The sequence below is a fragment of the Anabas testudineus genome, chromosome 10 (genome assembly GCF_900324465.2).
Source record: "Anabas testudineus chromosome 10, fAnaTes1.2, whole genome shotgun sequence".
Taxonomy (NCBI): Eukaryota; Metazoa; Chordata; class Actinopteri; order Anabantiformes; family Anabantidae; genus Anabas; species Anabas testudineus.
This window is the reverse complement of record NC_046619.1, coordinates 17,166,873-17,191,702: the sequence shown is the minus strand read 5'-3', so window position 1 is coordinate 17,191,702 and position 24,830 is coordinate 17,166,873. Positions and strand designations below refer to the sequence as shown.

The window sequence follows — 24,830 nt, the reverse complement described above, 5'->3', positions numbered from 1 at the left end:
AGGAGGGGAGGGTGGCTTTATTTTTTGGCTTTGGAGCGGGCATTGAGGACACAGGATGAGCTGCCAGTCTGACAGGCTGGTGGGGCCGACGCTGGAGGCCAAGGTGTAGGGATGTTCAGGGAATTGCCGTTTGTGGCTCAAAAGATAAGCATCAGTGAGAATATGAGAGGCTAGATGGTAATCTTTCACAGGAAGTCAGGCTATACCATTGCAGAAGAAACCACAGGAGGGAGACTGACCTTGTGCGCTCGTGCTCAGTTGCATCGCTTTTTGGGGGAGGCCTTGTCTCCAACCCACCATAGACAGGAAGATGCTCTGCCACAGTACTGCTATGTTAAAAAGCAACAGCAAGTCAGCTCCCTTTATGTTGTGAAACAGATCACGGTGCTATAGCTGCAAGAATAAACAAAATCTGAAATTGTTGCACAGTGTTTTAGTTATGCTTACTATTATGCTCCATGTCTAAAATTCTAAATTTAAGATACAGCTGTGGTTTACTTATATAGATGATACAGTTCTGAATTAAATTGAGATTACAACTTGGAAAAAGAATAACAGCACTAACACATTGTTAATCTGAGCTGTGAGCTGACCTTACAGGTTAAAAACCAGGTTTGTCAAACTTACTGCATAAGAAACAAAAGCTTGTTTACATCACGTCCCATCATTTGCTGAATTCACTGATATCTAACTATATGAAATGAAACCTAAGCGGCAGAGTTTTCCTTTAATCATTGGCTGGAGTGACCTAAAAAAGTTTGCTTTAAAGTAACATCAGGAAACTGTGGGAACAAGGGAATATATTGTTTGAGGTTACAGTTTCTTTGGAGGTTGGAGAATAAGGCTTTTAAGCAGATCATCACCCACATTTAACACTGGACTGGCTGTAAAGTTTTAAATGAGAATGAATAAGTCTCTTTATCTCTAACTACTGTCAGTGTGCCTTCTACATTGGCCAATAAAGCCCAGCTAAATAGCCGACTCTGAAAATACTGTCAGCATGATTCAGCAGATTTTTCTGCCTCATTTGAGCTGTTATATAATGACTGATACCTTGAGTTTAATGCCTCTCGTCGTCTTAATACACCTGAGTGCAAACTATGTGACTAGAAAGTTTTCGGAGCAACCTCATTAGCATTAGACTCTTAAGACTTTCTTATTAAGTGTTTATGCTAAAAAAATATAAACATTAGACTAAGGTGAAATGTCACTTTAAAGGTTAAGCCTGAATGAAAAATCACACAAATCACAAATTAGAATTTGTGTTGGCTTCTTGTTTGATGTATAAATGAAACCAGATGATGATTTAATTAAAAGCGAAAATGTCACCCTGCTTCCGTTTGCACTTGGCAGAGCAGATGTTGAAATGTCACCATGTTCCTGCTCAAATGAAGAGAAATACCTGTAGCACTGGCAGAATCGTTTGACCCTGATTTACAGAACAAATGTGCTGCATCTTTCAGACTCTCAGAATAGACTTTGTTCATATAAATTCTGAGCTGCCATTGTATGAAAATAGACACGCTCAAAGCTGCGTGATGAAAGTTAACACAGGAAACACTGAGGCTGAGGTTCTTGATCAAACCCTCAGTGACTTTTCTCATCATAAAGGCTGAGGCAAAAAAATAGCTCTAAAGAACAATATTACAGTAGCATCACAGATAATGTGCTGAAATATTTAGTTCACTGACAACGGCAGGAACACCTGTAAAATCAGAGCACGGATGCAGGACAAGAAGAAACCTTTTAGAGCCTAAAACAGCAGTGAAGACCTCGAGTTATAGGCCAGTCATTCACCACACAGGAAGTCATTTTGGGTTACTGCTGTGGGCTGCTTTACTCTGAGAATCAGTCTTAAAGCCGCCCAGGAGGTTTTTGTCTGTGTATGAGAGGGTAAGAAACTGAAGGACTATTTATTATTTTGACCAAATAGGAAATACAAAATAAAAACCAAAGATTTCTGGATACCCACTGATGCTGGTGTGTTTGTTGAACAAGATTTCAGAAAAGGTAGGTGACTTTAAAGTGCTTTTCGCTGTTTTAACCGTGAGTGTGTTAAAGCTACAGCAGATCAGAAAAGCGCAGAAGCCGGTTTGTGGGGAAAATGTATGAAAATGTACAAAAAGTTTAGAAGATTAATGAAGAGATGACCTTTAAAATGCAGTTTCTGCTAGAGATGCGATTTTGAGAATTCTAGATTTAAACAAAATATTTACATTGTATTTATTATTGTTATTTGTTATTTGGTATCATCTCATGTTTAATTGCTGAATGTGAGTTAGGAAGTGAAAAAGGTACTTTTGTAAAATAAAAAAAAATAAAAATTGCGCAGATTCCACAATGAAATATGAGAAACTCGAACAGTTTAAACGTTACAAGATGTAAATGTAGTAAAAGTGTTAACAAAATAAACCTAAAAAAAGCACACAGACACGTACTGCCGCCCCAGCCCCACCACTCTTTATTATTTTTATTTTAATAATTTTGGAAAGAAAATAGAGGTTATTTAATCAAATATACACAAATATTAAACAAATCTGTAGCTGAGAGCTGTATAAATACTTAATGTCTGACTAGCGGAGGACTACTGCAGCACTATCACCAGCAAGAATATTAAAAACAATGTTTTATGACAAACTATTCTAGTATCTACAGTGTGGCTGAAGATTCTCTCTCAGTCTAGAGTTGATAGTTTCTTGATGCCCGAGGCTAAAGTCAGGTCACAAATCCTTAAGTAGTCTGGTTTGAGTTGCCACAAATCCTCTGCACCCAATTTCTACAGGGCAGAAGTTTATTTTCCACACTTACTGTTCAACCTCAGACGGTAGCTCTATGTATCTAATCTCCTTCCTTTTCATACGTCTCGTCCAAAATCACTTCCCATGGTCCAGTAAGCTCTGCAAAGTAGGCACACGGCCAGGCTGAGTGTCCAATCTGATCCTCAGTTTGAGTTTCTCTTCTGGGACTGTGCTGTGGTAGCCTGTAACATCTGTTGGCATTTTTATCATCCTGGGGCCCTGGTAAAATTTCCTAACTTCTATTTTGTGTGGTCTTCCTTTCTGCTTCCTGTTTGTTTTCCTTCACAGCCCAGAGTGACTCTGCGATAAAAATCTGTCAATCAAAGAGCGATTGATTGGTCCCGATCCTATGTTTCTGTTTTCTTTTGGTGCCTCTCTTTTCATTATATGTCTTAAAAGGGCGCAAATTGAGGAAACGTGACTCGTATCAGCCACGGTGCAGGTGGAAGTCAGGGTATAGCAGCCCTCTCTTTGCCATTCAGCTGCTTTTTGTTTGTCTTAGTTACAGTTTTTTTTATCTGGAGTTTAACTTAGCAGGGTTTAATGACCTTTTTAAAGCAATTTTCATTTCTTTTCATGGAGTCACCCAGGAAAAAGTCCAAAGAGTCACCGCTTTACCAATTTTTAGTAGGTTTAGGATCAATAATAGAAATGTTGTAAAGAGAATGTGGTGCTATATATGCATCCTTAATTACTAACAGTGGGTTACTACTTCCTTTTCTGCTGTGAATTAATTTCTAAATGAATAATCTGAATGTGACATGGGGACATATGTCACAAACTTTTTTGCGTATTTTTTGTATATATATTTTTTTAACATTATGCTGATGACACCCAACTGTACATGTCAAAAGAGCAAAAGGATTTCTATTGATTTGGCTGCTGTGCTCTGTTAAAGAAAAACAACAAATCAGGAACATAACCAGAATGTAGTGGCCACAGTAGGATCTTAGATGTTGAACAGAGTACTGGAATATTTCTATAAAGCTTTGGATAAGTCACAGGTTATGCTGTGTAAGTTTGCGAGTGTTGACTTACAAGAATGAGGATGTGTTTAATTGCATCTGAAGGAAACTTTTACATTGTAAGAAAGTACTGATTGGTGAATATATCCTGTATACAAAAATATTTTAGACAAAACTATAAAAGTCCTTCGAACTTTATCATTTTCAATTTATATTATGTCCTTTAGGTGTTGTAGAATTTTTATGCTAGTAGGCTACTATTTTAATTATTGTGCTTTATTTTGTGGGCCCATAAATTCCAATTGATTTCCAAATGATCTTCAGGAAGAAATTAAAACATATATTAACCTCAACGCCCTCTATTCGAGCCCACCGGGTGCCTTTGTTGCATTAAACCCCCATCCTCCCCAAGATTCCTAACTATCACTCCACTGTGAAGCTATCAAATAAAGACTAGAATGTCAAAAAACACACTTAGTGCACTTACAGTTGTGTGTAAATGATAAATTAGTTCTGTGAGAAATAATTTCATTAGATAACAGGCGAGCTACACACGTAAAATGTGAAATGTGTCTACAGACAAATATACAATTCAGTATAAATAAATGAGTGATACACATTCTCTGGGGTTTAAACTGAGCAATTTCTTTGAAATTCATTCTGGAGTCAATAGCAAATAAACTCAACTCAAGGTAACAGAACTAAATGACAGACTGTAATTAGCACCAAACTCTTTTAAATTCAGTGAAGCGAGGGAGTGTTACCATAGTTTTTATTTAATTTCATCTGAATCTTTAAAAGCAAATATTTTACATGAATTTTTTATGTCAAGACTGAAATATTGAGTCTGCCATTGTTCGAAAACATGTTTCCCAGTGAAATCAGATTCAGTGAATGGTGAATGGTTGTAACTCGAGGGGCTCGGAGAGAACAGTGTGAAGCCACAAACTGCTCTGTTTAGTTGTACATAAGGAGCTCGTTCTTCTGCATGTGTAAGTGTTGAGGTCCAAGGACAAACTGTGATGGAAGGCCACATTTTTCAGCTGAACACCAAACTAATGATGTTTTTCATTTTTGTTTCGCCTCCTCGTTAGCTGCACAGAGAGGAAACAGCCATGAGTCTGCTGTGATAATGGTGAGTTATGGCGTCCATATCCACAGCGTTTGCCTGCTGGTTCCACATGAATGTTCCCGGGGGAAACTTTGGGAGTTTGCAGCCCCCTGATAATTACCTTTTAGCACAGAAGTGAGTAAAGAGTGAGATTCTGCTCTGTCATTGTTAGCGCACAGCAGGAACAAACCAGTGCAGCCCAGGGTTACTCTCTGTATTTTTACTGTTGTTTTTGTTTGCATTAGTATTCCTTGATGTAACCTTTAAATTCATTTAGCTTTGTTGTGGTGGTTTATGGACATTTACAAAAATCATCTTTTAATTTATACAGGGTCATTTCTTAATTCCGTTCAAGCAAGTTAAAGTCACTGTTGCAATTTCATTCATTTATCTCCATATAAGTATTGAGGCCAGTTATAAAATCAAGAAACTTGTCCTGTAATAATGCTGGACTGTTGTAATCAATACAATATTGAGATGACTTCATTTTAATGTGCATGTCTTAGTTTTTTTTGAGAAATCTTGTTCGCATTTTTCCAAAAATCTTATTAATCTTATATATTATTGAGCCTACACATTTACTAACTCACAGACATGCAGCAGAAAGCAGTGACACAGTTATTATTAGTTATTATTTTTGTAGTTTTGATGATCCTCACATTGATCCTGAAAAATCTCTTAAACCTCGTCAGGTTTGGTTCTTGTAATTCTCTCCTTCTTTAAAAAGGGTCAAATCCACAATCCATTCATTTATGAAAATGAATTAAAGTGAAGCTTTTACTTCACTGCTAAGCTGCATCATTACATGTTCCACAAGTCAACATTCACTTCCTGTAGTTAAATATTCAGGTCTGACTGTCTGATGATGTACCTGCTGGACAAAAGCATTTCCTCTTGAGAAAAGCCAATCTCGACTCTTCTCTTTACTACCTTTACTGGTCAATATTCATGCACTCAGTGATAACAGATTTATTCTGGTCACCACAGGGTGCACAGTTTTTTTTATTTTATAAAACACTAGCACCATGTTCCTCTTGCTGAATACACGCTGGTTACAAACTTGTTGGTCTTGGTGTGAAGACGAGCAGTGGGCTACAGTATGTTGCAACACCTCGTGACAGTTTCCTGTGCTTATAGGACATTTACAGGTTGATTAAATTATGTGATTCTAGGTTTTCATCTATGAAAGTGAAGATTTGTGCTGAATAAATGTGATAATTATTGACAAAATAAACCCACGTACAAACTGTAAAAAATGTCCAAAGTCACAGGTTTCTACAGGCTTTCTGTTGTACATTTACTTTCAATTTTCTCTCCACAGGATTGTAATAGAACAGACAGAAACAGAACTCAAAGATGTGGTAACGATAGCAGCGCTGTGGAGTCTGAATACGACATTGTGGATGACCAGGAGGAAATGACAAATGTGCAGATACTTCCTGCGAGGCCCATAAATGATGAAGCAGAGTATGCAGGTAGAGATGAAAACAATCACGTTTGTTAGTGTTTTACGAGTTGAGTTTTAGGTATGTCCAACGTTATATTAGTTTACTAACTGCTGAGACTTGTCTGAGAATCTGAACTCATCATTTCTGTCAACCTTATATGTATAAGAAGACGACCACATGCAAAATAATAATTTTACACAAACTCTGAGAACTATAAGTCACAAACTTGGCACTCTAGTTGTTTAAATGTTGGTGAGTATGTTTCATTTTTCTACTCTGAAAAACCCTGGTGAATGTAATTAGAAAAAGGCTGAATAAAGCCCAGACAAAAAAGAAATAATAACAGAAAAAAAACATTACAGATCCACCACAAACTGTGGTGAGAATGAAAGCTGTGTGGATCTGAGAGAGAGAGTCTCATGCTGAGTGAGCATGATCTGCCAGTGGGTCTCCGGGGCCATCTGTTGGCTAAGTCGGACTGCGGGAGATTGCAATTATCCAGGAGCCGAAAAAAGGGGAGAGAGAGAAGCATGTAGTGTGAACAGACTCCCTTTACTCCCCTGCATGGATGTGGCCCACAGCCAGGGGCCTCACAGCTGCACGTCTACGACTTTATAGTGAATGTGGCTTTTAAATTTGTTCTCACTTGGAGTGTTCTCCCTCTGTAATCAATACACTCGGCTGCTGCAGTGTGCTGCTGGGACTGCTGAGTTACAAGAGCTATACAAACACAAAGGGTGTTTAAGCCGCTAACTAACACTGGAACTACTGAAACTACTATCATTACTGTCTGCAATGAAAGTGATGAAAGTTTCTTTTGCCTTCAAGACAGGGATCTTCCAAGGTCATCGTCGGCTCAGAGCCTTTCATCGCTCCCCACTGTAAGAGTTTTCTTTTGTTGTCTTCACATGAAACCATTAACACTGTGTGTGTGCAGGTTGCTGTGTGTAACAAATGTTTTGTTTTATCATTTTGACCTCATAAATCACCTGATAATGTCTGTTTTTTGTAAATAAACATTCATATTCATAATGTTAACATACATGTTATTGTTGACAGGGCAACTTCAACAAAGTCCCTAGACGCCCACCCAGAGAAGTCATACATATAAGAGGTAATGTTTCATTATTTGACCATTATTTCACTTATAGCAACACTAAATAATTAAAGAACTAATACATTCTTCTTCTTAAATTTATTAAGTTAAATGCATGAGAAAAACTGTTCAACCCAGGTTTTGGTGCCTCTCTTGCACTGGTAGCAATAGTTTATTTTTTCTATTATTAGCAAACTGTAATAAATATTACTGTGAATCATTACATCACACATTACTGCGCCACTTCATTGACTTTATGATTCTTCTCTACTTGGCCTCATGGTCAATTTAAACCTGCATTATTTAACATTTGCCATTAAATCAAATTGCTATGTGGAATATTAGCCTCTGGTGACTTATATGACACCTGTTTTGTACTGTGGATTTTATGGCACATTTTTTTGCACGGTTCAGTCTTTAAACCACCTGACACCTAACAGTAGCTACTCAGATACAAACCACAGTTACGTTAAAAAACGAATGTACGCAACTGGGTTAATCTAGTATCTAATATATGCAGAAGCTGTTTGAGGTTTAAATTGTTGTGAGTGTAATAAAGAAAAGCGTTAAGAGTCTAAACGAGGACGTCAGACGAGACAAAGTCGAAACTTTGCAAGCTGCTGATGTAGTAATGTAATAGCTGCTATATGTGTCTGTGCAGTAGCTAAAATATAATTAATGCAGAAGTTGCACTATAATAACTAAATACTTGTCATCAAATACTTGTCAAATGTCATCAAGGGTAAAAATAAAACGTGTGCATTAGAGAGTTTACAATGAAAATATTTCTTTTAAAGCTGGATTTTTCTCTTAACCAACAGTTTTACAGGATTACACCTGACCTAACATCTGACATGTGATCTTAGTGACAAATAAAACCACAGGGTTTTTTCTACTGTGTAGTTTTTATTTAAAGAACCCGTAAACACCTTTTTAAAATATCTGAAATGTGGGAATGTTAATATATAAATGTACAGTAGGTTCCAGTGCTGCCTTCACACACCTTTGGTGGAGGTTTTTTTTACCGTACTGTATTTATTTCAGTAAATGTTCACTATTCATACTTTTCTGCATTTTGCAGGTCCTGCTATAAATAGAGACCTGAAGCCTGGCAGAAGAAAGACCAGATTAGGTAACACAACTCAGCAGAATTAACTAAATCCACATTGTCTGTCTGAGTTGCAGCAACATTTCAACCATTCGCACGTTGTTTTTATAGATCGGAGACCCGCACCTGTGCAGCCAGAAGAACAGGTAACACCTGAGCCATATACACTGTGGTGTTCTGTGTACTGTTTTGTGTAACCTGTGCTGCTTCCACCTCACAAATGATCACTTTGTCTCTGTTTTTCCACAGCACTCAAACAGGTAATTTACAGCGTAACTACTTTTAAAGTTATTCATTGTTAGGTTTTAGTGCACTTACACAAAAAGCATGTGTTCTTCCAGATGCCCTCCTTCACCTCCAGCACCTGCCCTGGCGTTAGTGAATCACTTGCCTGCACTGACTCTGCAGGAGCCCTGCAGAAGTGGGTGAGTGCTGCTTTATTATTATTCAGGCTGAGCTGTGACAGAACAGAAAGGAAGTAGAGATACCCAAACTTTACCCAGTGAGCACCTGCACTGGTCTGTTTTGCTGCCACAGGCCTCGACTTTTAGTAAGTGAAAGGCGGCGTGGAGTTTACAGTTTGTCTAGTGAGGCAGCAACACCATCTGCTGGTTGGAAAAGTAATCACAGAAAAGGTTGGAGTTCTCTTTGACACCGGGATGTGTTGTGTTTTGTGTTTTTACAGTGGGCAACTAAGAGCAACTAAAAGAGTAAGTGATTGATTGAGTGATAGATTATTTCACATATAGCTGAGAAATCATATCTGATTTACCTTCTTTTGTGTGTTCACTGTCTTTGTAACATGGTAACAGTGTCTTTAACAATCTGCTAATTCAATTCTAATTTTCTTTTTTATTCTATTAAGTTGAACTTAAATAGACCTAAATAGAGACTCTGTCGTACTGCTTTGAATTTTTTGTCTTTTTATTACCTCCAGGCAGAATTCAGTTCATGTACAACAGGTAAGGTCTAAATAAGAAAGAATAATGTGAAACATTTTGGTGGGAAACATCTTGACAGCTGTAACTGTGGTGGATGTGTTTTTAGATCGACAGAGGACTGCAAGTGTTTCGATCCTCCATGGCAATCACAGACATTCTTTGGATCTGGAAACTCATGACATAGAAAAACAGTATGACTTTCTTTTCTCCTACAACAAACGTAACTACTGTGTAAATAATTTTGATTGATATGTTCATGCTCTTTTCTTTTTGTTTTGTTTTAGGTCGCAACTAAATCTCGGTAAGTACGTTTTCAGACTGTCAGTAGCATTATACATTTGTTGATTAAGTCAGTCAACGTTAATATCTGCTTAAAGAAAGGGTGCCATCAAAACGTCAACACCACGAGTGGCCTCAGACTAAAGAAGATTTCAACCAGCACGATTTTGTCCCAAAGGAAAAACCTAAGCAGGTAAACATGCTGCTACGTAATGAACCAAAAAGAGTCAAACGTTTTGTAGCTGTGAAGTCTTAACTCTGAACTCTACCTGCGTAGACCTACTGTGAGGAAGACTGGTATGTTGGTCCCTGTAATCGAGCAGATGCGGAACACGCATTACACCTGGTGAACAAGGTATTTTGTCTTTAATAAATTCATTAAAAATGAATGTGAATATGTCGAAAAGGGAAATAAACCTGTCCTCCCTCTGTAATGACTGAGATTAGGATGGGGCCTTTTTGGTGCGAGACTGCTCCATCAACACCAACAGTGAACCCTTGGTGCTGGCTGTGTATCACGAGAAGAAGGTTTATAATGTAAAGATTCGGTTCAATGCGAGCACCAGTAAATACACCCTGGGACGATCGAATGACGTGAGTGGACAAGTTCAGGAATAGAGTTCAATGACACCTATCTCCAGCATTATATTTACTGTGCCCTTTCATATTTCTCCTCAGATGTTTGACACTGTGGCCGACATCATCAAGTTTCACTCCCTATTCCCAATAATACTCATCAGTGGAAGAAGTATTTCTGGAAGCAAATACCCAGAAAACTGTGTGCTAACATGTGCAGTAACAAGAAGCGATGTCGACCAGCTGCTGCAATAACACGTGCAGCACTCCAGCAAACATAATCTGCATCTGGTTCATCACATTGTGTTATGAAGCTATGACCCAACACATCCACTAAAGTTCATCACGAGCGTGTCAGGAAAAGGCTGTGCATGAAATTGTGAAAGTGTTTGCTTGAGCCAATAAAAATGTTTAATCAAAGGCAATAACAAAATTTTTAATTAATTAGGACAAAAAAATGTCACAAATATAGCAAAATGTTATGATTCTCTTCAGGCCAAAGCTTCTTAATTCACCATTTGTTGGATCAACACGTAAAACCAATTGAAGGAGCAGGGCACAGAGAATATTCTATAATCTTTTCCAGTTAAAAATACAAACTACTGAGTAATTCGGAAATCTTTTTATTAATTTGACTAGTGAATTTACTCCCATTTTACCCCACTTTAAAATCCCCTCGTGTAGCCGTCACATTATTCCACCACAGGACATTACAAACGCTAGCCTAACAGGCTAAGAATGGTAATTTTGGAATTTAGTAAGCCAGTTAAAAATGTCATGAATATAATATATAGTCTTATTAAAAAGACTAACCTACTAGTTTTATTAATGAGATGTTAGCTGAACCCTGTTATTTGTTTCTATTGTATCTATAACTTCTGTATGCTTGTCAAATTTTTTACCCAAAAAGTTTGAGTAAAAAACTACTTTTTCACCTAATCACTTAACGACCGTTGTCAGGGAAGGTGTTATATGACATCATTCATAATTAATATACTAAAATATTTAAAGTATTACTAGATGGAAAAGAGATCAATAGAAAGTTTAGGTTTAGATATGTAAAATGTCTGCAAACATCTGTAAACACAAGTGTTCTAGTATGTGTCTAGTAATAAAGTGTTGATAATCAAGTACTTTCAATAAGTAGCCTGCTTATTGTTGCTACTGGTGGTACACTGAAAAAAAAACAACAGGTAACAATTAAACGAGTTAAGTAAGTTGAACATGCCGTTAAGTTTATCCAACTAACTAGTTAAGTAATTGTTACCTGCTGTTTTTAATTCAGAGTCGGACTGAATTACATGTTTGTGGTATTGTAGACTTATCACAATACACAATACCTCGTTTTCTATTAGACTTTTAATCCGCTAAATTTCTATATGACTGCCGTGTAGTTAATAGAGAACAACTTTGCAGATTCTGATTCTTATTATTGATAAGAGAGCTGTTTTATCAACAAGACATGAAACATAACTATAAAAAATATCTGAAATGTTTTATCACAGTAATGAATACTTCAATTTAGTTTATCAAAATGACTGAAGACGTATAAAGAATGATCATATTTACTTTGTTTTAATAGAAAAAGGAGGAGTTACACAACTGTTATAAAAGCATGTAATACAATGAGGATAAACACTGTGAATGTAGTAAGATAAAAATAAAAAAAAGCTGTTTTGTTGAACTGGAACATGAGTAATTATCACACAAACAAGGAGTGAAAAACAAAAATAGCAAAAAAGAAAACTGCACAGCAGCTGTAGACACTGCAGTGTACGGAAACTGAAGCACAACATAAGTACTGTAGCAGAGGAAACCAAGGAATGTTAGCCATTCCTTACAGAGTATGAACACCAGTCATTATTTTTTTATATTCATAGATATATACAGAATAAACTCTGGATGACAAAAAAAACTCTGTACACAATAAACCTATAAAATTAATCATAGGTCCAGTACCTCATACATCATGATTACATTATGAACAAGAACACTCAAGTGCTGTAATGTAAAGAAAAAGAAATGGAGATTGCTTATGTCCTTTTGATGATTTGTGAAAAATACACAACAGCGCCCAAGAATCACCACAGTCACTGAGTATTTACATGGTGGTAAAATTAAATACATTTTAAAAAAATACAAGTACTTGGCTTTCTAACTGTTCTCGTAATAAAACTTGTATCGGTCTTTAAAGATTCCCTTTTTTTTCTGAAATGTGGCTGCAGATGAAAACCTAACTACATGAAGCAACAATAAAATGATGAATTAACACTTATAGACTGAAAGTAAATTCATCACAAATGCATCACATTTGCCCGTAAAGCCCCCTGGTAACTATTCATAAGCTTGTCTATCTTATCTATCTGTAGTGGGAACTATTAGAGATCGGCCAACGTTTTTGTTTTTAGCTGCAGCCTCACAGAGACGAGAACTAACAGTGCATTCAGGCACTCCTGGTCAACTGGAGAAATTACAAACATTCAGGGTTTATCATCAACAACAACCAGCAAAGTGGTAAATACAGCTGGAAAACTGGGGCATGTTTATATTACAGCTCGACATTTTACTTCACACTACATGAAAACCTCCAACCCGTGACATTCACCGTATCCACACTGAGGTGTTTATAGCTAGCCTCCATTATTTACAACTTGCTGTTGCTTTCTCATTGGTCCAGTTCATTTTTCAAATTTAACAGTGACCAATCACCATCTGCAATATATGGCACGGCCGTGTAACATTGTCAACACATAGTTTAGTTTGCAAAGAGCGGCTGAATCCATGCATTCAAGGAAAAACTACATTTTTCAGGCCGCCTTTGGAGAAACTCCAAATGGGACGGGAATCTCTAACGAGTTTTAAAGTAACCAGCACTGGAACCGTTCTGAAGTGGGAAGCTAGATTAAATGTCTTTACAAATACCATCACAACAAACGAAGAGAGACACTTAACTTTGGTTACTTAGGCACGTTTACATGCGCTTAAGTAAGAAACCAGGTTACAGTCGGCTTTGTCAAGTAAACAGATTTCTAAACTGTTATGTAAACGGAAAACCTGGTTTCCTAAATCAGGGTATTAGAGGAACCGGATTTCCCCAGACAGATTTTTCCCAGAGAATTCTTCTGCCATGTATAAGCGCAACCAAGTTTCAAATCCGCTTTTTACAAGACCAGGTTAACACCACCCACAAATTCATGTTAAGATGTAGAGTCTGAACATCTCTTTGGTAATTTCTGTGTACTGCACCTACTCCAACTACTTGAAACTGCACCGCCGTACCACCAGACCCATGTTAATTAGCACTACTCATTCACAGAAAGGAGGTTCTGGGGTGGAAACAGCCTGCTGGTTGGACAGCACCTCTGTGTTCTTAACCTCCTGCAGGTGTGACTGTGAGCATGAATGGTGATCTGTGAATGAGAGGCTCAACAACCCCTAATAACTGACATGATAGACGGCTGGATGGAGATTGCCCCTTAAAACATTATTAATGCAGACAAAAAATAAATACACATATCTTTTAAAGTAAACAGCATGCGCCAACGCTCAGATTCTGACAGATGTACTGGTTCGAACATCTGGAATAGCACTTAAAGTCAGTCTTATTACAGCAGATTGTCCGTGTCCCACGACCCAAAGCAGTCAAACTGCATTGCACTTCAATAATCCATTTCCCGCGCCTATTTTGACAACAAACATACAACGCATAACATATTCAGTGAAACTCAGATGACCTTTTTTTTTTTTTTTAAATCACAAAAGAAAATAACTGCCTTCATATTTTTTGAATCAGCATAGTAATACTAGTTATTTTCAGATAAATGTACACGTGTGTCCACTGAAACATTGGCCTGATAAATTCATGGAAAGACTCTGACAGTGCACCCCATCACCTCATATTTCTGCCCCATCACTTTGCTCAGTCTCATTTTTAAGATTTGGCACTTTGGAACCACACCAGAGGCTCCTGTATCTGCAACACTGTCTGTTCTTCCTCCCTGTACAGGGGCCCGGGGCTTTGGGTGATTGAGTACCACTACAGGCTGGTACGGGCCGGGTCGTTTCACCAGCTGATTCACCTTAAGTGGCATCGGGTAAATTACTGTACAGTCGGTAACACTGCCCATAGGTACCGGAGTCTTATATTTGGATATTCCAAGCTTCAGTCCTGTGTTGCTTTTTTTCCACGTGCCTACTTGGACCCTTTTCAAAGACACAGTGGGGAACTTCGAGGGGTAGATATCATGCTCACTTTTTGCTGCACACATGTCTACTTGTGAAGCCTTATTAGACGAAGACTCCTCATCTCTTGGAGACTCTGAGGCAGAGGTGTGGCTGTCCTTATCATCGTTTGGTGTTGTAGTGCTCTTTTTTTCCTCCTTGACATGGATGTGGTTGTTGGTGTCTGCAGGAGGGTGCTGGATGCCCTTATCGTGCTCCTCTACTTTTATACAGTCACTGGTTTTCCCTGCCAACGGGTCACAGGCAACAGATCTACTTTTCATGGCCACCTCAGCTTTTGGCACCTCCTTCATCTGCTCTGTGCTGTTTATTATACTGATGTGATGTTGGGATGTACTGCAAGAACTGTTATTTTTATCCATCACTATCCCACGCAGAGCCATAACCAGTGGCTGGATTGAGCCTTGGACCTCTTCTGGGTGTTGACTTAATGAAAACACAGAAGAAATAACTGGGAAACCCTCAGGTTCTGGCATTTCTCCATCCCCTGCTCTCTCATTGGATCGAACTTCGTGTGGCCAAGCCAGGATCTTAGAATTAGCATGATCAGATAGCGCAGGTGTTTTCACTGATGAGGGCTCATTTAGAGTCCTGTGTGCTGAGAAAGAGGGATCAGCAGGAGCAGCATCACCCTTACAAACTGAAACAGCTGGAAGTCTCACTGGGGGATCTGCAGCTAAGGAGACACTCGGTGAAGGAGAAGCAGATTTTAGACTTTGCTGGTTCAAGCCCGCGGCCTGTTTCATTATTTTTGACGCAACATTGTTCCTGAGGTGGAGCTCCCCAGGCTCCAGCTTCACAGGCACAGCCACATCTTGAGGAATGCCTTTTGTGTCACCTGCCCTCCTGGGTGGGATGACTTTAGAGTGCTCTGGATTTAAATTCACGCTTGTTCCCATATTGTCTGGACGCAGGTTGCTCGTCAGCCTGTTGGGAACCCTGGTGGACGTAACAGAGGGAGCAGCCGCTTTAAGGTTTATAGGTTCCCTTGGTGTAATTCTGATCCCAGTATTTCCTTCTCTTACAGGGCTGAGGATACTTTTGGGAATCTTTTTTGGAATAACTGTGTTACAATCCAAGTTGATTATTTCTGGTGATGCTCTTTTGAATCCCACCTTTTCTTTGCTCATCTGGTTTGGGATGCTTTTAGAAATAGTGGCTGGAACAGCAGCAGGTCGCTCCACATTCACTGTGTTTGTGTCACACAGTTTCCTGTTTACTGCGCACATCCCCATACTCGCAGAATTCACTGTGTTTGGATTATTTAATGTGGATGACAATGGCTTCCCCAGTGCAGTGCTTTGTGAGCCAGTGGTCCTCGTGTCTTTGATCACAGACTCATTTTCTTGTTGAGTGACCAGCCTGAGCTTTAGCTCCTTCGTCCCATTAACCGTCTTCACCTCAACAAGTTCAACCAAGCAGCCAGCAGGGATTGTTACTTCGTCTGGAAGAGACACCGTAAGGGCCCTGTTGTGGTGAATGAGTCCATTTAAAGGCGACGAACGTTCTGCATTACTATTAGTGACATTTGACGCATTTGTGTCCAGTGTTTTGCCTCTCTGCTCTTCTTTACCCAGTCTGAGCACAGGTGCACTCGGTGTGGGCACCGTAACTCGTACAGCTGGTCGAACTGGTGATAGATCAGCAACGGGCACACTTGGTAAGGCGTTGCACACAGGAACGTGTGGGTTTTTTGTCATGCCAGATTTAGCAAGTCCTTGACTGATGTTTTTACTATGCAAACGCTCAATGTGCTTCACGAGGCACAACCTCCTCATATAACCCTGTCCACAGTGAGGACATTTGAATGGATACTTCGCAGCGTGTTGCTTCAGGTGAGCGTTTAACTCCGCCTCACTAAACGAGACACTGTTGCAATAAAAACAATAAAAACGCGTCCCCAAGTGCTCGATCATATGTTTCTTGAACGCCGCAGAGTCCGTAGACGCAAATCCACATTTCTCACAATACATCACGTTTGAAGTGCTTAAAACTCGATCCATGGGCAAAGCGGGATGTGCACCGTTCACAGATGACGGCATGCTTTGATAGCTGACAGGCTTCATGTTGAGCAGGGAGGTCTTCTGGTCATCTGACAGCAGAGGGGGGTCACACAAACTCAAAGGCCGGGGAGTAAACATCCATCTGGTGTCCAGAGATTAGGCATCAAGGAGGGGGGAGGCTGGTGAAACAGTGTACTGACTTAGGCGTCTTCTCCTTCCTAAAAAAAACCCACAAGAGACAGTAAGGTCAGTGTTAGATCACAGTGCTGACATGAAGACAAGGCCCATAACACCCCTCCCCCCTTACGCACAGCTCATGCAGCATTTTCTACGCCTGCGGCCGCTATTTCTCCCCCTTCACCGATTGTAAACATAACCCAAAGACACAAAGGGGCTAACTAATGTGAATGCTGCCCTCTTTATTCCCATTTTGCACTTCTCTCCTGGACAGTTTTCCTCTAAACACAAGGTAAAGGCCCTGACGTTACCTGACCACAACACGGGGGTCGCAGAGACGACGGCCCGGATTTCAACTGTTCACGTTAGCAACACAGTCAAATCCCACACACATACCTGATTGGAGTGTTGTCTAACAGTGTTTGATGCGCTGTGTGTTTTTCAAGTGAGTACATTAAAAAGACCGACTCTTTAAACGTGATATAGGCGCTTGTCAACACGGCTAACCGAGCCGCTTCTACATTAGCTTCCCGTTAGCTGTAGCGGCCTAAACAACACCGGAAAACAGCTGCCGCCTTCACAATAAGAGTGTGTAATGAGCTGCACTACTCTAATAAGTTATATCCACAAGCTTTAGTGAGTTCACACATTTATAGATTATTTTTAATGTAATTTGGACCTGTTTAGGCTACAAGACATAACACAAGGTGCATGTTATAAAAAGAGGGAAGTGTTACTTTGAAAGCTGTAACCGGAAACACACCTTTTTATTTAGTGTTTCTTGACAGCTGGCGCAGGCTGATGCTATTCTCGAAGAAATCCAGCGCAGAAATCTTTGGTTTTCTACGATTGTTTACGCTAGATTCTAAATCTGCTGCAAAAATCACGTAACGTTTCCATTGGACGTCTGCGTTATCCACGCCCTTAACTTCCACAATCCAAATATTGAATGTAAACTCGCATGTTAGCGTGAAAAACGCACCATGTGGGCTTGTTTTGCAGGCAGACGAGCTGTCGTTTCATCCCACCAGTTTATATAAACGAGCCTTTAATGCTGTGAGCCCCCCCCAGTGACACAGGAAGTGCTTTAAAGCCTTTTGTTTTGGATTAAAGTCAAACTACAAGCTCTCACTAGCTGCTAGCTGAGAGTGACCACAGAGAGACATGCACCTCAACACGCTGTGGATGCTTAAAATGCCCCAAAGCAAATAAAAACATGCTGTTTATAAGAGTCTGCAGGCTGATTCCTACTGTGTCAGTGTCCCTGGCATCACCAAGGTGAGTTACACAGTATGATTATGCTAAATATGTGGCCAGACTGAAGATAAATCACTGTTTAAATGCTGCTATGATGCTTTCTTTATTGCAATGTAAGTATATTTTAATATGTAGGCCTCGGTGCCAAAATGCTAAACATTTAAGGCTCTATTTGTTGCAGTTTTTCTGATTTATACCTGTTATTGTAGCCGTGTATGTGAACCTCATGTGAGGATAATCATGACTATTGTGAAAAAGAGTTTCTGGGATTTACACAGCATTGTTGCGATTCACAATGACACAGCAGTAGCTGCTCAGTCGACCCTCCCATTCCGCGTTCATCCGACACATAAGCCTCCAAACTTCCTGGTTATGGCATTATTAATCCGGCTAACCCGGACCAGAGATCCCTGCTGGTTTATCTGCAGAAAGCAACCTTTCTCGTCTTTTCGCAGACGCGCACTTCTCCGACGCAGCATGGCCTCAGACCCGACGGCACCAGGCGCGACCCGCTTCGACTTTCTGGTGATCGGCGGCGGCTCCGGAGGTCTGGCCGGAGCTCGCAGGGCAGCGGAGCTCGGAGCGTCCACCGCCGTGATCGAAAGTCACAAACTCGGAGGTACCTGCGTGAGTAAAAAGAGAAAACACTGCCCTCCACCCGGACTGTCGCCTCTGCAGCTTTCACACATGTCTGCTACCAGGTTCATTGGGAAGCCTCCGGAGTCCTTTTGTGGATTTGTGTGTGTGTGTGTGTGTGTGTGTGTGTGTGTGTGTGTGTGTGTGTGTGTGTGTGTGTGTGTGTGTGTGTGTGTGTGCACAACAAACATTGTGGGCTTCAATAACTGAGTCTGCTCAGGTGTTGTAGGTGTAAATGTTAGTGTTTACTTTGCAGGTGTTGTAATAAATAAGTGAACAAACTGACATAACATACATACACTAATCTTATAGAAAGAGATTTAGCAACTGTTGAATCCGATCAAATCCACTGTGTGCACCTTTTTAACCTGCAAAATAATATTATCTTAGATAGATGGATAGATAGACGCTTTTATAATTCCTAGAAGGGAAATTCTGGTGTTGCAGTGGCCATTACGCAGAATAAACATACATGAAGACACAAACAGGAAAAAATAACACATCTAACAAAACAACACAGAAACGAATTGCACCTTAAGTTATACCAATAGCAGGGAATGCAGAAATGTATAGTATACAATATAATAAATAATGAATAGCTTAACCACTGGCTGGTTTGGAAAGGGTGGAGCAGAGCTCGCCACTGTCTGAATATAGTCATTATACAGGTTGATGGCTGTTGGCAGGAATGACGTCTTGTACCTTTCCTTATCACAGCCTTGTCCCTGCATCTAAAGCTTCTGCCCCAGCAGACAGCAGCAATGCTGCACTGGCTACAACAGACTGGTAAAAGATTTGCAACATCTTGTTGCACACATTGAAGGACCTCAACTTCCTCCAGAAGTAGGGTCTGCTCTGTCCCTTTCCGTAAACAGCCTCTGTGTTGCAATTCCAGTCCAGTGTCTTCCAGGTGAATTCCTAGGTATTTGTACCCCTCTACCACAAATGGAGCCAGTGTTTAAACTGTCTCTGTTCCTCCTAAAGTCCACAGCCATGTCCTTGGTCTTTGACCCATTCAAGGTCAGGTGATTGTTTTCACACCACTTTACATAACAGTCCACCAGGCCTCTGTACTTTGAAAGTCAGAGGTGTACAGCGTGATCATGATCACTATCAGGATGTATTTTTCTTTGTCTATAATTTGAGGTGCAATTAAATAATTTCACATTATTAATGTGTTAACATATATATAGATATATGGAAACCATCCATATTAATATTGTGATATGGATTTTAGTCATGTCACCCAGCTCTAGTGCAGCTTTTAATTGGGATTAAAAGGATCTGTGGATTACTTTTTTAATGACTGACGCACAGTAACATTCGAACAACTACTGTGATGTACAATGTGTGATGCTTTTTGATTAAACTTTAACTAAACTCATTTCCTCCTTTTCATTGTTTTTCAGGTCAATGTTGGCTGTGTCCCAAAGAAGGTAAACTTTGCTGTAATAGGTTCAGTTTAGCTCAGAGAAAATTATTTGTTACCATGCATCAATTTTCAACAGACATGAGTCCAGTCCTGTTTTCTTTTCTCTTCCAGGTCATGTGGAATGCAGCCGTCCACGCCGAGTATCTCCATGATCACAGTGATTACGGCTTCGACGTTGGAAATGTTCACTTCAGTTGGGAGTAAGTTACAGTGACCGTTGGTGGCTTTTTGTGCAATATAAACAAGATCTTTCAAAACCTGCCATGCTTGTTCCAGGAACAAAGGAAATATCCATTTCATAGCATGACTTCTCAATCTTTCGTGTCTTTTGTTGCTCCACTATAACCCACTTCTGTGTCTTTGTGGAACAGCTTGGTTCAGCCAAGGTGTTCGTTAAAGATAAGCCTCTGTAAAGTGTGACTAATATCTTTGAAAGAAAACACTAATGTACAACAGGGTTGGACAATCATTTAAGGTGTGCCTGTATGGATTAATGCAAAGGTTTATTCAGCACCAAGTGAGGTACAACACAAACAACAAGCCTACGCAGGGATTTGCATGATTGCCTTTATTTGATAGTTTGTTCGGAGGTGGATGGAAAACATTTCAGAATAAAGGGAGATTTAACACACAGCTGCAGACATGTGAAAAGTTTAATATGTGGAACAGACCAGAAACTTTGGTCAGAGAAGTTGAAAACTCTTCTTCTCCTTTCCCATGTATGCACAAGTTCCTCATAACACGAGTTAGGCTGCTGTATCTGCCAGACTGAAACCAGGGAAATGTGCACCACTGTGAATAAGTCATGTTTATTCGCTGCTTTCAAGCATTTAATAAAATATTTGTTCTGTTTTTTTTCCTTCTAATTTAGAATTGTTGTTCTTTCCATCTGAAGAAGTGAATAAGTTGGCATGTAACTGCTGAGTGGAGTTGATGGCCAAGCCTTTAATAAATATAGATAAGAAAATAACACTTGTCATGCCTGTGTTTGTTTGTGTTTGCAGAACTCTTAAGGCCAAAAGGGATTCTTATGTTAGTCACTTAAATCGCATTTATCGCAACAATCTGGACAAGGTAACTATTTCAATTATCCTTATTTGAGTGTGTATGTTGTTCTTCTTTATGTATTTAAATCAGTCTAACGTCATGTTTTTATATTGTCTCTATGCACCTTTACTAGATAAGGAATTATTTGAACATTTTCATTAAGTTATTTTCAAATGCTGATGACATTTCAGGCTAAAATCCAAACCATTCAAGGCCGTGCCAGGTTCACAGATGACCCTGAGCCTACGGTTGAGGTCGATGGAAGAAAATACACAGCGCCTCACATCCTCATTGCCACTGGAGGGCAGCCTTATGTTTTGAGTGATGCTGAAGTTCCAGGTAAGACAGACTGTAATTAGGTCTTTACTGATTTCATAAAATTACAATGTTGTACAAAGTCTTGTGTATTTGATCATTTCAGGAGCGAGTCTTGGCATTACCAGTGATGGCTTTTTTGAACTTGAAACCTTGCCAAAGTAAGATTGTCGTATAATCTCTGTAGTATTTGTTAGATACCACTAAAAAAGTAGTTTCTGTAATTAAGAAGTTGTCGTCGCAATAGGCGCAGTGTGATTGTAGGTGCTGGTTATATTGCTGTGGAGATAGCAGGCATCCTTTCCACTCTGGGGTCCAAAACATCCCTCATCATTCGACAGACTGGAGTAAGAAAAACATAAACTCACATATAAACTCACACTAAATGTTAGGTGTTTTTTCTATAAGTGTTCGAATAATATTCTATCTTTAGGTTTTGAGGAACTTTGACAGCATCATAAGCACAAACTGCACCAAAGAAATTCAAAACTCTGGTGTAGACTTGTGGAAGAACTCTCATGTGAAGTCCGTGCGTAAAACGGACAGAGGCCTGGAGGTGACAATCGTCACCATAGACCCGGAGAAGAAGAACGAAGAGAAGATCAGCACCATCCAGGAGGTGGACTGTCTTCTCTGGGCCATCGGCAGACAGCCGAACACCTCTGGACTGAACATTGGAGAGATGGTAAAGTGTAAAATCAGTTTAAAAAAAAAAAACAGATCTAGTATATTTAAGGTAGCAACAAGTGCAGCATGCACTAATGAAACAGGTGCAGACTGTAGCTTATCACCACTCACAGTCTGAAAAGGGAACTGATTAGTTTTAATTCTGGCTGCTTAATTGTCCTCGGTTTACAAGTCCAGTTTACAACCCAGGTTAGTGTTGTGAACACTTATTTATTCTGTTTGCAAGCTACAGAGAGAAGTGTCCTGTCAGATCATCAGCCGGACGTAGTAATTCCTCATGTTCTGTCTTCTCTTTTTAAGAGTAAGAGAGATAGCAGAAATTATAATAAATATCAGGTTGTTCAGTATCTTTACCTTAGAATAGCACCAGATTTAAAGCATATCAAAGAAACTGAAATGTTTTTCTGCTTATCTGCAGGGTGTGGACACAGATGAAAGAGGGCATATCATTGTGGACGACTTTCAGAACACTAGTCGACCGGGAATCTACGCTGTTGGTGATGTTTGTGGCAGAGCTCTTCTCACACCTGGTACAAATTAGCTCTAACAACTTACTTTACAGTGTAAATACTATAGTGATGTGGGTTGGAGCTGGGCCATTCTGAGAATTTGAATGCAGAATCTGCAGGTCTGTGTCTGCTAAATCAAATTCTTATATGGTTTTGAAGTACTGCATAGTACTGTAGGTCCTATGCAGGCCTCATGTTTTGTCAGGTTACATCTGTGTCTCTGGAGCAGCACCTGTGTACAATAGCAATAATAGTGTTAAACATTTCAGTTAAGAAAATATTATAAGTTATCATTGTTTTATAGCTAAGAGATAATCTTTTACTACAAAGCAATAACATTATTTTGCACTTGTCTTTTGGTTTATGGTGAACATGAAGTCTCTGTAGACACAGTGTTTACTTGGGGCCTTTTATTGTTATTCAGGACTCTGATGTTATTTTGTATGTTGGGGCAGTTGCTATAGCTGCAGGCAGAAAGCTGGCACACAGGCTGTTTGAAGGCAAGAAAGACTCCAAGCTGGACTACTCCAGTATTCCCACAGTGGTGTTCAGCCACCCACCTATTGGTACGGTGGGCCTCACAGAAGGTGAGTCCGCTCAAAAAGATCTACAGGTCGGGGTCAACTTTTAAAGACGTTAGTAGATTTTTATGCGTCACAATGCTGTTCATGTTATAGAGGAGGCCATTAAATCCAGAGGAAAGGAGAATGTGAAGATCTACAAGACTTCTTTCACGCCGATGTACCACGCCATCACGAGCAGGAAGAGTCAGTGCATCATGAAACTGGTGTGTGTGGGAAAGGAGGAGAAGGTAGGCGCCATGTGTTCGATGCAAGAGACTGAAACAGTGCATTTACTTTTCTAAATGTCTCTGTTCTGAATTATGGGAAATGTAGTAAGTGATTACACTGAAGTAGACGTAGATGCTACAGGTTGTGGATTAGTGTTGATATAAATGAATACTAACAACAGTAACTCTAATACTGAATCGTGTCTTTTCCCCAGGTGGTGGGTCTGCACATGCAGGGCCTGGGTTGCGACGAGATGCTGCAGGGCTTTGCTGTGGCCATTAAAATGGGTGCTACCAAAGCAGACTTTGACAAGACTATCGCCATTCACCCCACCTCCTCCGAGGAGTTTGTTACAATGCGTTAATGCAAACACCAGCTCCCACCTTTGCTTCCCTATACAACCAGCAAGCATACCGGGACAGAGTCGCTACTCTGTACTACTCTCGCATCAGCTTGACGACTTGTTTTCTAAAACTACCTACATACTTCCATTTTCTCTCATTTCAGTGACCTTACTTGTGCGCAGTGTTTCATTTGTTTCTAATTTTTCCCTAAATGGACCAAGACCAAGTTATGGCCTTTTAAACTGTACTGTGGGTCTTGATTTTTGATTGAATATTCTGAATTCCATTTTAATGACCATGAAATGGAAGAGATGAATCTGCAGGTATTGTTGTCAAGTGATTGCACGGGAAGTCAAAAGACCTCTCTCCTAGTGTATGTGTTTGGTTTGTCAGTCATTTGTCACATTAATTTTACAAACACTGCTGCTCCATTAAGGCCCATATTTAATACCACTACCAGGTCATAACATACTGACTGCACTGTTTTAAAGACTCAATAAACCTGCAGGTTTTTTTCTTAAATGTTGTGATTCTTCTCTCTCTGTGCTGCCTTTTTTAATTGTGGTGATTTGTTGTAACATCTCTTCCCTGTCTGTGTTCAAATTGGGATACAATACATGGACTAGACAGTGACTCAAGTACTTCTCTGCATTTCAGACAACATATGACAGATTGTACATTGGTCAGTCATTTTAAAATTAAGTGTCCTAGGGACATGCAGTGAATATGCACTAGTGTGGAGATTGATACAGTCATTTAGATACTATAAAAGTGCAAAAGTGCATTTATTTGAGTTCTGTATTTGTGTTTTTACTTTAATAAATTTGACAGCCAGTGTTTGGTCAAGTATAACTTGGGTAAATTACCCAAAGTAGAGTAGTAGTAAACTACAGATCAAATGCCTCTTGGATGATAATTAATTGTGATTTAATCCGCGATATTGATCCAATACACTGTATACTACAGGGGCGTGGGCTATTGCTGCTAGAATATTTTTTTACTTGTGATGCTTAATTTGTCTTTCGCTGATAATATTTGAGTACTTACTCCAGTTTGAAGCACAACTTG

At 39.7% G+C, this 24,830-nt stretch overlaps 3 protein-coding genes across 5 annotated transcripts; 2 read left to right on the top strand and 1 right to left on the bottom strand.

The window, feature by feature from the left end:
* The first annotated feature begins 1,655 nt into the window (after positions 1-1,655).
* LOC113160028 (cytokine-dependent hematopoietic cell linker) lies at positions 1,656-12,006 on the top strand. Its single transcript, XM_026357052.1, has 17 exons — positions 1,656-2,010; positions 4,858-4,898; positions 6,196-6,349; positions 7,151-7,203; positions 7,382-7,436; positions 8,500-8,550; positions 8,638-8,672; positions 8,776-8,786; positions 8,868-8,951; positions 9,212-9,236; positions 9,464-9,488; positions 9,574-9,658; positions 9,752-9,768; positions 9,845-9,939; positions 10,024-10,101; positions 10,194-10,340; positions 10,425-12,006. The coding sequence occupies exons 2-17, from the start codon at positions 4,896-4,898 to the stop codon at positions 10,575-10,577; spliced, it is 1,071 nt and encodes a 356-aa protein (XP_026212837.1). The 5' UTR covers positions 1,656-2,010; positions 4,858-4,895; the 3' UTR covers positions 10,578-12,006.
* Positions 11,882-17,383, bottom strand: LOC113160026. Its single transcript, XM_026357047.1, has 2 exons — positions 17,141-17,383; positions 11,882-16,785 (listed from the first exon to the last, which is right to left on the bottom strand). Exon 2 carries the CDS (start codon positions 16,703-16,705, stop codon positions 14,183-14,185), a length of 2,523 nt encoding a protein of 840 aa, XP_026212832.1. The 5' UTR covers positions 16,706-16,785; positions 17,141-17,383; the 3' UTR covers positions 11,882-14,182.
* Positions 17,384-17,699: 316 nt separating this feature from the next.
* gsr (glutathione reductase) lies at positions 17,700-24,284 on the top strand. Of its 3 annotated transcripts, XM_026357049.1 has the most exons (13): positions 17,700-18,022; positions 18,457-18,628; positions 20,047-20,073; positions 20,181-20,269; positions 21,074-21,143; positions 21,308-21,455; positions 21,538-21,592; positions 21,679-21,778; positions 21,865-22,116; positions 22,537-22,648; positions 23,083-23,214; positions 23,305-23,438; positions 23,633-24,284. In XM_026357049.1, the coding sequence occupies exons 1-13, from the start codon at positions 17,961-17,963 to the stop codon at positions 23,780-23,782; spliced, it is 1,503 nt and encodes a 500-aa protein (XP_026212834.1). In that variant the 5' UTR covers positions 17,700-17,960; the 3' UTR covers positions 23,783-24,284. The 3 variants fall into 3 exon arrangements, with proteins under 3 accessions (XP_026212834.1, XP_026212833.1, XP_026212836.1); XM_026357048.1 differs by lacking the exon at positions 17,700-18,022 and having other exon boundaries at positions 18,227-18,628; XM_026357051.1 differs by lacking the exon at positions 17,700-18,022 and having other exon boundaries at positions 18,490-18,620.
* Positions 24,285-24,830: the final 546 nt, after the last annotated feature.

Coding starts and splice junctions, on each gene's coding strand:
- LOC113160028 (XM_026357052.1), top strand. Junction 7,437..8,499: donor AGAAGTCATACATATAAGAG/GTAATGTTTCAT, acceptor TGCATTTTGCAG/GTCCTGCTATAAATAGAGAC. Junction 8,551..8,637: donor CAGAAGAAAGACCAGATTAG/GTAACACAACTC, acceptor TTGTTTTTATAG/ATCGGAGACCCGCACCTGTG.
- LOC113160026 (XM_026357047.1), bottom strand. CDS start 16,705: ATGTTTACTCCCCGGCCTTTGAGTTTGTGTGACCCCCCTCTGCTGTCA.
- gsr (XM_026357048.1), top strand. CDS start 18,242: ATGACTATTGTGAAAAAGAGTTTCTGGGATTTACACAGCATTGTTGCG. Junction 21,144..21,307: donor ATCGCAACAATCTGGACAAG/GTAACTATTTCA, acceptor ATGACATTTCAG/GCTAAAATCCAAACCATTCA. Junction 21,779..21,864: donor TCATCATTCGACAGACTGGA/GTAAGAAAAACA, acceptor TTCTATCTTTAG/GTTTTGAGGAACTTTGACAG.